At 36.4% G+C, this 15,004-nt stretch overlaps 2 protein-coding genes across 3 annotated transcripts in view; one reads left to right on the top strand and one right to left on the bottom strand.

The window, feature by feature from the left end:
* Window positions 1–153: 153 nt before the first annotated feature.
* The window catches only part of LOC135691977 (uncharacterized), a 37,769-nt gene continuing 22,918 nt past the window's right edge, over window positions 154–15,004 (bottom strand). For both annotated transcript variants that reach the window (XM_065209990.2, XM_065209989.2), the window contains exons 5-8: window positions 9,083–9,619; window positions 7,132–7,193; window positions 5,724–5,845; window positions 154–4,418 (exon numbers count right to left, since the gene is read on the bottom strand). In XM_065209990.2, coding sequence (XP_065066062.1) covers window positions 4,301–4,418; window positions 5,724–5,845; window positions 7,132–7,193; window positions 9,083–9,619 — 839 coding nt within the window. In that variant the 3' untranslated portion in view covers window positions 154–4,300. The remainder of the gene's footprint in view (window positions 4,419–5,723; window positions 5,846–7,131; window positions 7,194–9,082; window positions 9,620–15,004) is intronic.
* LOC135691980 (IQ domain-containing protein K-like) lies at window positions 255–5,095 on the top strand. Its single transcript, XM_065209995.1, has 7 exons — window positions 255–453; window positions 1,013–1,110; window positions 1,533–1,585; window positions 2,115–2,192; window positions 2,541–2,625; window positions 2,903–2,959; window positions 4,126–5,095. The coding sequence occupies exons 1-7, from the start codon at window positions 255–257 to the stop codon at window positions 4,207–4,209; spliced, it is 654 nt and encodes a 217-aa protein (XP_065066067.1). The 3' UTR covers window positions 4,210–5,095.

Genomic DNA, 15,004 nt, shown 5'->3' with positions numbered 1-15,004 from the left:
CTTTGACGGGTTAAATTCTGCAAATAATGATTCCCATTTTTATGCAAATTATATGCGGCAGACTCCAGCAATCTCGTTTTGCGGATGGTAGCCTCGTATAAAATGGTTTCCATACCAACATGTCACAATTTTGATGGATATTCGATGCTTAGGCCAAATGTCTTAACTTTTAAAATCGCACATTCCAATTCTTTTCACAGTTTTAAGGGTAGTCTGTCAAATGGAAGAAAGGTACATGATATATTAAGGCCAGAATGACCGATTGGGCTAAGCTGAATCCAGTTTTTTATGAGCACGATGCAAAACTGGCTACAAATATCGCCGACAATTTTGATGTCAGTTTAATACATCCAGTGTATTATGGGTTTGAAGATGCCGAAGAAGAGGAAATAAACGAAAAAGATAAAAAATGTGAAGACAAGAATATAAACAAAGACGACGAAAGGCATCGATGTACGTAGCTATATGTGATTATAATTTAATATGACCCGATAAAGGTACATCAGATAGGAAAAACACGTTTTTTTACGAAAAGAAGTGTGAGAAGAAAAAAACGAAACTTTTTCATTGGGTTACACAATGATAAAATGATTGATCTATATAAAAGTAACTAGCACTGTTTTGATAAGGGTTTTGATAGTGGGCAGTAGTAGTGTAGGCAGGTTCTCACTCTCTTTCACAAAACAAGCTGTTTTGTTGTTCCAAACCACAGAAATCTTAGTCCACATCTATTGATTTGCTGATGTCGTGGAAAGGCAGCCACATTCACAGTTTTCAGTGGAAAGGCAGCCACATTCATTGCCAATTTTCACTGAAAGCCGCAAAATGCAACTTATCCTGAAGAGGCAATCAGCAGAAAACCCTTTGCCAAATACAAAGGCTGCATGTATAAATAGGGTCAGGGCCGTGAAGCCGCAAACCTATAATAGAATCCCCATAATGTGCTAAATTTTACAAACAAAAAATATAACTTAAGGTGTATAGTAATTTCAGATATTTATTTGCTTTGAAGGTTCTGCAAAAGAGTACTTGGAGAAGGAAATATTTCCAGTTTTGCTCCCAGCTCTAGACAAGATGCTTCGATCTGCAGTTGAGAATGATGCCTTGAAGGTAAAATCATATACTTTATGGTGTTTTTATTTATATTTTATGTGGCAAATTGTTTTTAGTTGGCCATCTCCATAGGCACAGGACATTTTAAAATGCAAGTAGTTGATACCTGACATTTTTCCATATTCATTTAAAGGCATTGAATAAATAGGCTTTCTCAATAGGGGGTCATTTGCGATTTGCATGATTGCTGTTGTTACATGTGATATCAACATCTATTTTTGAAAACTTGCTATGTGCAGAAGCTGTTTTGTTAATCAGTATGAGTGTGATTAGTGTCAGGCCAGCCAATTGCATTAAAACACAAAAAAATAGGAGTCAGCGTATGTGGGTATACCCTCTCTTTTTGTCACAATTCACTGCCTTTTATTGACTGACCTGCCTTTAAATGACTGCAATTTGGTCATATTGTCCCTTTTCAGTGGAAGAGAACAAAATTCAATGCATGTGATTACTTGACTGAATATCTCTACAAGTGAGTCTTATGCAGTTTTCAAACGTTATAAAAATAATTTGATTACAGTGTTGCACTTCCCACCTTGGTCTTGAAATGCAAGTCTTTTAATCAAATGAAGTGGAATGTGAATGTGAGATGTTAGAATCAGCTAAGGAACGCACAGATGACATTAACTTTTCTGTATTTAGAGGCATAATATCAGGGCTAACAATTTGTTATTATGATTTTGTTTCTTTTATGGATCCAAAATATGTAACACTGTATAAATTCAACTTTAGAAATACGATTAAAAATACAACTTCTCTTGGGTTATCTGTATTTGAACAATAAAAAGTGTGGAAGTTGAAAATATATCCTTAAAATCTACAACAAATTTCATGCTGGAGAAGGGCTAGTTGATTCCAATTATCAACATTGATTGGAGCTTGCCTTCAATTAAAAAGTTACACCTAGGAACAACTCCCTTTGTCATACATCTATGGCACTAAAAAACATGCAGGTTAATAAATACTCTATAAGTTTCTAATGCATCACATTTTACTTTTAGCAACAACCCAAGGCACACTGAAAGAGAGGAGACATCATTATGGAACATCCCATTTGTACAAAGAATTAATGCAGAAAAGTATGTCTTTTTAAAGTCTATGATTATCCTTTGAGACCAAACATTTAATTTTTAAAACCAATCTATTTTGCATATTATACAAGATTATGACTATTTCCTCAGTTGCAATAAATACCTGGGCAAACTTTTTAAAGGTTAAAACTGCATGTATAGAAATTCATGGAATTTGAAAATGCTCTATTATGCATTATGCTCTATTAAAATGAAAATGTAAAATATTGAAAAATACATACCTATATGTGAATCAAAATTCCCGAAATGTTAGCGACTGTTAATTCACCGGACTTTTTCCTTGATAATTAGATTTAATTTTGCATACAATTCTCATTATTTATTTTCTAATCACAGTCCAAGGCCCCCATTACCCTTATCATTGATACTTACTGACGAGGAAGCTGCCATCATTATTCAGTCCTTCTGGAGAGGATGTGTGGTGAGCCCAAATTTTTAAAGCTGATTTTAATGCTTGAAAGTAGATGTAGATTCTTCTTAAATGCCAATACAGAACAAATCAGACTGAAGTCGAATGGTTTTATATATTAAAATTATTCATGGTTACATAAATACCCCTTCCTTTCTAAATCACCATTTCTTTACTTAAAACTTTTGTAAATTTTAAGCCTCAGTTCCAGTTGAGTTATATATCAATTTATACAAGGGAGTGCTGCATAATTTTTCATTAGGTAACTATTTTTGAAACATATTAATAGGTGCGGATGGATGAGGAGGTGCAGGAGCTTCGAAAATATCAAAAAGAAATGCGCGAGGTAAGTCATTATGTATGCTAGTGAATCAGGAGTGAATCTTATGCATTTTAGCTGTAACACAGTTCAAGGGGTCAATGGAGATTAGAATTTTTAGTAGTTTTGTGTTGAAAACTTGTGTTTGCTATCTTATACCTGACAAAGTCTTGAAAAAATTTATGAAAGCTCATTTTTGTAAAGATGTAATTCCTTTCACAGAGAATACTGGGTGTATGATACTTTTCTAATAATCCAACCAGGTCTAATTTTTATGGTCCTTTTCGTACGATGATAGCTACCCATTGCTTTCAGACAATTTTAAATAAATCAAGCAATTTTTTTATGTTATTGACTCATTCTGATCTGCATTTAGGTATTTACCAATTAATATAATCCAATCCGATGTGACATTCTACCAGATTTTGTCTAGTAGGGTTGGCTGGGAAGTGTCAAACCCCCTGCCACTTCTACACCTCAGTATTCTTGATTCTAAAAAGCAGCTTTAAGGGAAGGGTATGTTTTCATCTGTTTTCACACTTTAGACTAAGCTATTCTTTCTCAGTGTCTTACTCTTTCAAGTTCACAATATTTTGTATATTCCCAATGTTGTCCCAAATCCTATCACTCTATCTTAGAAATGAATTTTAAGGAGGAAACAAGTCAATTTTCATAAAGGTGCTTTAGCAAATTTATGATTGGAACCTCAATATCAAAAAAGCATTGTACTATGAAAAAGAGGCAATATCTTAAAATCTGATCTTCATGTTACCCAAAGACAAAATTAAATTAATAAAATTTAATTTTTATTAATAATTTTTATAAAATTTAATTATTAATAATTTAATTAAACTTTGATAAAAAACATGGGGGGCAGCTCACTTATTAGACTTGATGTTGGTTATCCTGGCAAAACATAAGCATTAAACCCTTCTGTCCTCAAGTTCCACCTGTTATGAGAAATAGAAACAAGGTTTATTGACAGTGAGTGATTTTAATAGCAGTGTTCACACATAACACTGCTTAACTGAATGATTTTCTAGGTATTCTAAACAACATTATTACGCGTACTTTATTTCTTTTAACCCAGCAACATTTACAAACGCTTCTTATAGATTCGTTTAACTCAGTTTTAATTGTTAAATGTGATAAATTCTGCAAAATGTACTTGTTTCTATTTTATTTTTATATAGCAAGAGTATGATATTGTACTGAAAGTGGAAGACTTTTGGAAAAAACATCCAGTTGGGGACGAGAGTGACGAAACAGCTTCATAACAATTTATTTAAATGACTTGCGATACTTTTGTATGAAATTGCTAATAGCTTCTCTTTACTTTGAATTTTACCTTATTGAAGGATTTCAACTTTAAGCATCCTCTTCAACGCCCAGTTCATAAACTTCAGAATCGTCAATCATCGTTGGGAGACGTTCTCCATTCTCAACCAGTAAACAGTACATTTTCCGAAAAACATCAATTTTCTCACTGAAAAAGAAACGAAAAATTTACCAAGAAAAACGCTTAAAAACTGATTAAAAAAGGTTTTACACTTTTCACATCGTAGCCGACTTTGTTTCATTTGAACCTCGTGTACACACGATTTTACGGCATTTTTGGGAGGAAGATATATCGAAATATTCCACTGCTAAATGTTCATTAATACATAATGTAACAAGGTTTATGCTGCAGTAAATTTTGTAAAAAAAATTCAATATGATCGTGAAAACATGATGTCATTTCAACTTCCAAGATTATAGGACCAACCATTTAGAATATTGAATTTATGTTATTTGAAAGCCATGGTTTTAAGAAAAATGCGGGCCATATTGCCTTCAAATAGTCGAAATCTTGCTCTTAAGAATCTTCGGAATAATTATTAAGAGCAATAGGCAGTTATGAAAAATAGGTGAAAATAAAGCTTCAATGATGTTGAGAGTTAATTAAAAAGATTAAAAACTTTTCCTTCAGCATTTAATGTTGATTTATCGAGTATTTGCAGTTTTAACGAATTGATGTGTGTTGCAATGTAATGACTAGAACCGCAGATAGGAACGCCGTTAAGAGTTAACATTAAGTTTTGTGAGTTATCGACGACCGAACACAACGTTCTCCTACATAATGTGTATATTTGTAATCTTCTACAATGCAAAATCAACGTTAAAGCTTTGAATTTATATCGCTTCCTTTTTGTATGTTATAAAAACGTTTGGGCGGTAAACACTGAAAAATCACACCCCTAGGTGAGTTCAATTGCTTGGTAAAAAATTTACAGCAGTCAAACAGACTCGACAATTAACAAAACTTTGTTTTGAATTTTCTTTAAACCTCGCGTAGGATTATCAAAAGCAGAACCGGGTCGAACTTATTCTAAATATTTGTCTTTAAAAATTTAGGTGGAATTTTTAGGTGGAGTTGCCTGTCTGTAACTCTATACAAAACTGTGCCTCGTATAATCAAACCTCAACTTAATCACATCCTATGGTTTTCAAGCACATAGATCTTATTGAATCAATCCAGACAGGTTTTAGCCAGTCTCTACATATAATTTTTAATTTTTAAAATTTTTAAGAAAGGAACCCTGCTTCACATTAGTACAAATAAAGTTGGTCTTTTCTCGGTCTTTCTTCAGATTATATATACAATATAACCGTAAGCAAAAAAACAGTAGCTTCGTGGATAAATTTTATATTGTACTAAAAAGCATTACTTCAAAAAAAATATCCAAATTACAATATTTCTTTCGCCGTAGAAGATAAAATATGTATATTGTCAAAATTAAAGACAACTTACGATTTGGACAAAGTTTCTGAATGCAGCAGGTTTTCAGCCATCTTTTGCATGATTTGTTTTCCTTCAAGTTCCAATTTCAGTTCAAGATATTTCATCACAGAATCGCAGAGCTCTTGAATCTCCTTAAAAAGTAACCAGATTGTGAAATTCATGGATGATATAATAGTCTTCGGATTGAATGCCTAAGTTAAAATAAATACTACAGGCTTAAAAGGCTGTGTACTTGGGTAACTAACGCATAGATTGGAATGTTATTTGATGTTTGCATTAAGCGTGAAACTCGAAGCAGCTTCAGCTTACAAACTTTCTGTTCTACACATAAAGGCGTGTAAAGCGCTGTCTTAACAGCATCTAGCACTTTACGATTAGCTCTTTTCAAGGTACACCAGGCAGGGGGCTGCGAGGGGCAATTCACTATAGCAAATATCGTACGAGATTTTCCCTAAAACAAAAGGATTTCTAGGGATTTTCAGATAAAACAATAGGATTTTCACAAAAGGTGTACGAGATTTTCTAGGAGTGATTTGCCCCTTGGGGGGCTATAGCCCGCTCACTTTTTTGCCGAACCATGATATTCAGGTAGTGACATCAGAGATAAGGAGGGAAAAGCTACAATAAATCTTTGCCAATTTACCTAAAGCCCCCCACTCCAAAATGTGCTCCGGAATCCCTGTGTTCAAAATAACGTAATCTATTTGAACATGATGTCAGTATTTTATGTTTAGCCATTGCATTGTATGAAGAAAGCTGAGTTGAATTGAATCCAAGAGAGTTTTATTCAATTGAATTGAACTATAGGCTCTTCAGTATATTTTACCGGAACATTTTTTAGGTTCAGTATTCAATTTAAGTATGTAATGAGTGACTTTAGACTGCATGTATACATAGGATGAAAGCAAAATCAAATTATTTTTTTGAATGAGGTAAAACACGTTGATCATGATGACTGAATGTGAAAATTGTAAGTCGACTTAATTTAAGTTTTTATTGTTCGAAAAGCTAAAAAAACGTTTTTATTGTTTTTCAGAGGAGGTAAGGGGGTAAATTGCGCTAGGGCCTCGAGGTCTAGGGGGCCTCAAAAAGTAATAAATTCCATTTCAAGAATGGAATCAATGTAACGTGGCAAAAGTATACCTAAAAATAGAAAAACGTTTCAGATAATTGCAAAAAATGTTCTGAAATGCAATTTAGAGTAATCTTAAGGTAGTCGCAAACATTTTCTGCTCGTTCCGCCTCGTCTTCGAAACCTCTCGGCCGCCCTGCTTGCTATAGGATCAATGCAATCAGTTTCATCCCATTTCTTTAAAATCAAGGGGCAGGATTGGCTATGTTATTCCTGCTTTAGATTATTATATCACGGCTCTTTTTAGTGTATGTGTTTGCCTTGCTACTGTCAGCTGATAATTACCTTTACACTGCTAAATGTGCTGTTCCAATCCAGTAAGGCTAGTGCCTGTGACAAGGGCGAGTCTAAAAGAGTAATAAAAAAATAATCATTATGACGTCATTACTATAACAGGAATCATATTCAAAACATTTTTGAAACACCGAGGAAGTTGGTATTCTAGAAAGAAATTGGTAAAAAGAAAGTCGAAGATAACAATATGGCGTGGAATTATCTTCTTTGCCTAAAGCTAAGCTTTGTTGAGTACAGACAAGATTAAAAGACTTCGGCACTCCAGGTTGAGAAGGAAAGGTGCTCATGCCTCAACTGTCTCTTCTTAACTTACGCTTTTGGGTTTATTTAAGTATCTAAATAATTCAATTAAGCCACCCTAACCCTTCTATCGAGTTTTGATTAAGCCCCTTCCCGAACAAGCCTCCTCTTTATTTTCGTCAGATTTTAAAAGCCAGTTGATAACAACTTCGTCACAGCGATATTTGAATTAGAACAGGGGTCGGCAACCTTTATAAAACAGGGGGCCAAATTTGATTTTTGAAATGCATACGAGGGCCGCAACTCAAAATACAGTACAATTTTAATATATACCAATTCTACCTAACTGCTAATCTACTCAATAAAATTGTATTTATCAGTAAATGTACTGTAACGTGGAAGCTGTACGTAAATAGATGTAAATTACATGTTCACTGGTCAGTATATTACAAGAAGCTAATGCGCAAGTTGGTGTTGCATGTCCTTGGCCAGCTTCTCAAAATTTGGCAGAATTGTTGATATTGGCAGCCGCAAGTTGCCTTAAGGTGCTGATCAGTCATTCGAGATCGCAGTCGACTCTCCGCATGCTTCATCTTTCTGAAGAGACTTTGGCAAAGGTAAGTACTTCCAAACATGCAACACATCTTCTTGGCATGCTGCACCAGACCTGGATAAGAACCATCATCCACCATGGAGATTCTCCGTATAAAACTGGATGAGTTTCTTTGTATTTCTGTTTCAATTCACTGGTACCCTGCAGCTCGATCAACCCCATTTGAAGATGGAAAGTGAACCAAGTTCCCTTAATTCAGCTGAGTTTTCCAAAGGTGTTGCATAAGCAGGAACGTGACAACATGTTCATACATGACATTCACAAATTGACCATGGCCTTGAAGCTTCTTGTTCAGCTTGTTCGAGTGACTAGTAATGATAACGGGGAATGCTAATCTAGACAAGAATCTAGGATCACTGAATCCGAGCCGACACTCGTGCATTGGGCCAAATTATTTACAGGTTAACAAGGGCCTTCCGGGCCACACAAAAGTACCTTGCGGGCCGCATGTGGCCCGCGGGCCGCGGGTTGCCGACCCCTGAATTAGAAGATACAAATGCAGTTTCTTAGAGCTTATTCATCCAGCTTTCTAAGTCAAAAACTATACTGTTTTTAAAGATTTTCTTGATTGCAAATGAGCCGCCCATTTAGATTTAGCAATTTTCCATAAGCCTCTCTCTACGAATAACCTCCAACCCAACTGACAATTGGCTTTTCAATATGCCTCCCATTAGGGCCCAATCAAATTATTACGGAAAATGGAACAACAGTTCAAGCAAGAGCATAAGGCTCAAATCTTCATGCTTCCAAGCAAGGGGAATTTCCTTTGAGCGGCTATCTTCCTTTTGTGGATAAAATAATAAATGAAATAATAAATTATTTGTTCAAGGTTGGCGTAGTAGATAGCACAAGGCTAATCAATGCCAACCATAACTTATACAACAACATGAAAGTAAAGGTGGTTATATAAGAACTTTATTGAACAACGTTGCAAATTCAGTCGGGTGTGTCTTGCACTCTTCCAATGGCACGGGAAACTTCTTTTCGAGTTGTTTCGTTCCTTTCATTACTGCGAAGGATGGTAATTCTATCTTTAACAGTAAACTCCTACTCTTTAACAGAAGGAAATAAAACTCCAAGGCTACTTACTTCTTGTGATCCTTTCCAACGAACTGGTTGGCAATTGCAACACACTTGAAGTATCCGAGTACGTCTTGCTATCCTGGCATAGTCCTTTTACATCCATTATAAATTTTTCTTTAGCCAGCGTATTCTTTCTCGAATTTTTAGATTCTTCATTTACAAGTTTCTTCTTCAAATGTCGAAGTTTCATACATATATTGACAATTTCATTATTAACGACACCTTCCGTTTTATCATTAAGCAGTTTGATCTCTGTATCTGGTTGGGGATTATGTCCTTCGTCCTTTTCTCGTGTTGTCAGTTCAGTTTCTTTTTCACAACCTTGTTTCTTGACTGCCTGCACAGCTTTTCGCCTTTCTTCAGTCTTAAGTCTATCTTTTTCGTCATTCTTTACTCCTTTTTGCTCCAATTTGGGGACTTTCCTTGTGCTGGGTACTGTTTTCGGTCTACTTGTAACTCTAGGTGCAATTTTTTGAAAACGGGCAGCTCTGATCTCTTTGGAATGAGTTACTCCTGCTGAAACTGCTTTTCGTTCTCTGGCATCTGAAAATAAATATGTTAATCAACACAATATAACAGCAGATTAATAGATTAAACAATAGGTTAACTTTTGGCATTAAAAATGTCATAATAAGCAAGAAGGGGATATTGTGCAACAAAATGTTATCCCAAAGGCACTTCAAGCATAAAAAGTTATTGTTTTTGTACATTCAATTCTACTTTCGAAACTCCCTTCAAAATAGAAGTAGGGGAGTGATGAAAATCGAGGAGTATTGAGTAGAATGGCGGGTGATTTGGAGATTTGGGGTGATGGAAAGAATGACCAGTGGTGAACAAATAATGGTTGGTAGGGGTGACAAGTGGAGACAGAGCAAAGGAGTGAGGGGTTGATTAATGAGTTAGGAGAAGAGTGAGGGGAGAGTAGGTATGTTCAAATATGTCGGCAGATATATATTTCTGCATACTTGTTGTGATCAGTGATATTCGCACAACATGTAATAGGTAAATAAAAACTAAGCTCTTGCTCAGTATTGTAACAATTTTCAAATTAACCTTTGATGTTGTGGGAAAATTATTTAATGCAACCAAGATAAAATAAGAGTTATCTTATTTTGTCTTGATGCAACAAAACTACCTTTAAATCCAATCCTTTCACATTTTCCTTAAATTTAACGTTTTATAATTATTTCTACGGCGTCACGCCAAAATCAGCTGATGGAAGTCGAATTACGAATAATCAGTAAACAGGTCGATAAGCTTTTCAAAATAATACAGAAAATGCTTCTTTTGCAGAATGTTTTATACGTAAAAGGCGTAGGGTTAATATGCAGGTCGTTGGGTGTTTTCTGTAGCTTTGTACTCTGTGTTATATCTTGATATGGTTTATCACAATGGGTCTAAAAAGCCAGGGGCGTCGCCCAAGAGGAGGGTACGGGGTGCGGTCCCCCCAACATTTTGTTCGTTGGCACATTTGAGATTTTTGCCACCCAAAAGATGGAATTTTTGTACTCATATTAACATTTCTGTGAAGTTGAACTTTAAAAATTTGGCACTAGAATAAAAACTTTGAAACAGAAACGCATAAAAGAGGCATGTAAAAGTATTTATCTTTTGACCAAAACCTTGATGAGTGAGACACGCCCTCTTTTGTCGGCAAAATGACCTCTTCAGCCCTCCAAACAATTTTCCTGGCTTCGCCCCTGCAAAACGCATCTATAGCATTCGCGTACTTCATTTGCTGGATTCAAGTGATTCAATGCTAGAAAGGTCAGTTTGAATCTGCAATAGTTTAAGTCATCGGGAAACATTTCACCTAAATGCTCGCTAAACTATTAGGTAGATTGTTTACGTAAAGAATAAACAGCAAAGGGCCAAATTCACTGCCCTGTGGAATTCCACTAATCGTATCATTCCGTGATGATCTAGGCCTATTCTATCTACGCGTGCAGTTTTCACCCAGAAATGAAATCCGTGATCCAGCGTAGATCGTGTTCTGTAAAACCATATTCGTTAATCTTTGATATCAAGCATTTAAGAGGAACAGTGTGAAAAGCTTTTGCAAACTCGAAGTAAATCACATAAAGATAATACCCTTCGTCGAGCAGCGACGGCCTATTCCCAGGGATTCAAATAAATTACATCATACACGAACGTTGTTCACGAAACCCAGACACGTAGGTTTGTTTATTGGTTTAGTTAAGAGATCATAGCCACCCGAGCTCGGGATCACGATTTAGAGCTTCTGTACTTAATCTGGGATGTACTAGGTATTTTGCTTGTACAACGAGTCATCCTGGAAAATTCACAGGAATGGGAGGGAGATGGTGGTTGATCATGACATTAAAGGCATCCAATTGCATTCTCAGCCCTTAGCCCTTTGAAACAGTAGTGGTCCAAGCACTCACTGGTGTAGGTTGCCTTATAAGATTTTGAAAAAAGTAGAAATTCAAAGGGTTCTAAGAGTATGAAAGTTAATGCTACCACGAGGTTTTGCCGCTACGAGCAGGCAGTTTCCCACTCTTTCAAAGGCCCTCCCCATTCCCCAAATTCTGCGCTTTCATCCGTCCCTTGAGACAGTGGCACTTCTGATTTTAAAGACAATGTTCTGTTGGCAAATGTGAAATTAGCAAAAAATAACGCATCTGTATGTTAAAAACCGCAAGAAGAAACACAAAGCTTGTTAACTGAAACGACCGGAAAATAAATCAGGGTTACTGCCTATCACGTGAAACGGAGGGGGGATATCTGGCATCAATACCAAGGTCCTACAACAAAATCGTACAAACCACTAATGTTCGGCAACCTGTAACAAACATCATCAACTTTCATTAACAATTATGCAAAAATGCCTCATCAAAATCTAACTTTCAACATTATCATTATCGCCATTATTATCGATTCATTTATAGTATAATAGCGAAATTGTTGCTAATTATTTCATGTCATTAACACGACCTGCTGTTGACAGGATAAGAGCAATTTGTAACAGAAATCATTGTGTCGCGTTTACTCAATGTCATGTTTTGGATTAATGTCAAATGGTTTTGCTGCTTTATGATCAAGGATCGATGCCTGCCAATTGGGGCAATCAAATTTAACAAAATATAATTTCATTACTGAAAAATTTCTAACAAAATGTGCCTGTTAAAGACTACGGAAGATTGCAGCAGCAAAACTTGCACAATGGGATTAATATGACCATATGCCACCTTAATCATACCCCAGAATTCCAAGCACACACCTACAAGCGTAGCCAGAGCAAGAGTGGTAAAATTGGAACGGGGCAAGTTCAGGGGCGAAAACACCAAGGGTGTGGGGTTGTGTGACACCCCCAATCAAAAAAATGGTCGATTCCGCAAAGCAATCAAAGATTTCGCAAGGCACGAAGAAGAGCTTATTTGCCCCGCAGAAACGCCACCTTTAAGGGTCTTAAGGGGCTGTTTAGGAATCTTGAAATGGAGATGTTATATTTTCTATGAACTTCCCTTCCTGACATTGCATTTTAGCCATTGCATTTTAGGAAATAAAATCCTGCCAATCAAAAGAGCATCTTCCTCTGTCATTCACAACTATGTGCAATCTGAAAGGAAAGGTTACCGTTTCTTCCCTTCCCCAACGTCTATCATTAGAGTTTTAGCATGACATCGCCCCACCCTATTTTTCCAAATCAACAATAATCAATTTTTTAGTAGTATAGTTTTTTCCTAAATTTTAGCCTGGCAGATGCTTTTTAGCCCTTTTACAAGGAATAATTTCAACATTTTCTTCACATCGGGCCCAACCATAATGGGTCCTCCTACCTCACTAAACTTGATTCTTAGTCCCCCCCCCCCCGGGCTAAACTTCGTCGCGCCGTCTACATCATGTACCAAAAAACATATGCCATGTGATACATGCTTTATTTCAAAGGAAAATTAAATTTGACATTTGATTTACGCTTACGTAGAGAAAAAGATATTTCATAGGCAATGAAGCTTCAAGTTTGTTTTTATTGCTTAGAAGTTTGTCCTTGGTAAAGACACAATGTACACTGGTAAAGCTTTCACTAGTAACCTATAGACAGACCTTTGCGACGAAGTCTGCAGGGCACCGCTCAGTTTTACAGGGCAGAAACCCTTTTCACCCCCCCCCCCCCAACCTACTGGCCAAGTTACGCCCCTGCGCAAGGTGAGGGTAGCATTTTAATTAAAGTCATTTTATTTCAATATTCGGGATCCTGTTAAAGCTGGACCGTTGGTAGTGAAAGGAGCACTACTCAAGTATGATGAGAAAAAATAAAGGATATGCAAAAATCAAATGAAGCAAATTGATTGTAAACTCCAGTGCAAATTTAGATCAAACAGATTTTCTCAAATTAAGCTCGTATCAAGGTGTTTATTATGTATTATCCGCTGATCAATGACTTCTTATTCGAGCAGGGAGTGGCTACGTGTTTCGTGTTCCTTCGTGATTAGGTTAAGGCGATTAATCATTCTTGTGTCTAACACAGTGACAATATCGAGCGTAGATTACTGCAAATGGGCCTTACATCAAAATAGGATGCTAATCGATGCTTTCATATCCTGTTTATGATGTTTACGTCCCTGCAAAACAGGTGATTACGTTCGTAAACAGTTGGCAATTGAAAAAAGTCTGGATTCTTGGAAGGGACTTCGCTTGCAGTTTTATCAGCGCGTGACATTATATGATCATCGGCACTTGACAATAGCTTCTTAGAGATTCTAGCTCCATCTTATGCTCCGTGATTTTGAGGCCCTCTTGCAGTGCATATACAAACATTATCAAGAATAATTTATTGCCTAAGGATTTTACAATGCACGACAGTGTGTCAATGAAAAAAAACTAAAAGGAGGATCGGGGAAGCTTATACCGAGTGATCATTGATTTAGTTGACGTTTCACTGTATTTTGACTCAAGTCAGTATTATGTAAACAAATAAATTATCGGTATATTTTTATAATAGAGGTCCCATATAGAAGAAAAGAACTTCGAAAACCGGTTACCTTTTCTTGAAACAAAAGTATTGATAATTAGTTTTGTATTTGCATACAGCAAAATTTTATAATTTCAGGAGGAAATATTTAGTTTTCAAACTAATGAAAATTACAGTTTTGCAAGACTGTCGATGACGCATAGGCTGTGCTGTAAAAACCTCTGTGTATAGGTTTGCAACTAAGAACCGTCCTGTTCTATACACCGAATGCATAGTTTTGAAACTATACTGTATGCTCGAACTGCACTGTGGGTGCTGCAACCTTCCATCGTCGTGGAAAAAAAATGATCGAGATAATGCTAGACTGTTTTGCTTTGTGACAGAGGTTTGGTTACTGATGCAAAATATTGTTGGTTAAGTTGTATCTTTCATTGGCTGGATCAGTTTGGATGAAGACAGATCAATTTGGAAATATAGCTGGAAACTCTTAAATAACATTACAAATATTTAAAGACTTATGCAGTGGCAGTTTTGGGGGGGGCCAAAGGGGGCAATAGCACCAGGCCCGCGCTTATGGTAGCCAGAAGGGGCTCCGCGCCTAAGAAAAAATTAAAATTGTAAAGGATAAGGGCCCCGTAGATGTATTCGTTCCTAGGCCCAGCAGTCCTTAAAACCCATATGCTTAAACCGCAGCTGGAAATTTGTTGTAGCATATGAATATGCTGTACAAAATCTCGTGATGAACACGTGCGTAATTGATTTATGTTCAGATATGAAAATCGTTTTGAAAAAAGGAACTTTTCAACTTTGATTTTGCTTGTGTTTTTGTCCGCTAAGCACAGAAGAACTGATGAAATGGAGCTTGCGAAGTAGGAGCGATGATGTAGGAGCAATGACATAGGAGCGATGACGAAGGAGCGATAACGTACGACTGATGACATGGAACTGATGACGTATGACTGATGACGTATGACTGATGACGTAGGGCTGATGAC

Source organism: Rhopilema esculentum, chromosome 13 (genome assembly GCF_057945365.1).
Source record: "Rhopilema esculentum isolate cy_ngs chromosome 13, ASM5794536v1, whole genome shotgun sequence".
NCBI lineage: Eukaryota > Metazoa > Cnidaria > Scyphozoa > Rhizostomeae > Rhizostomatidae > Rhopilema > Rhopilema esculentum.
This window is presented reverse-complemented; position numbering and strand designations above follow the sequence as displayed.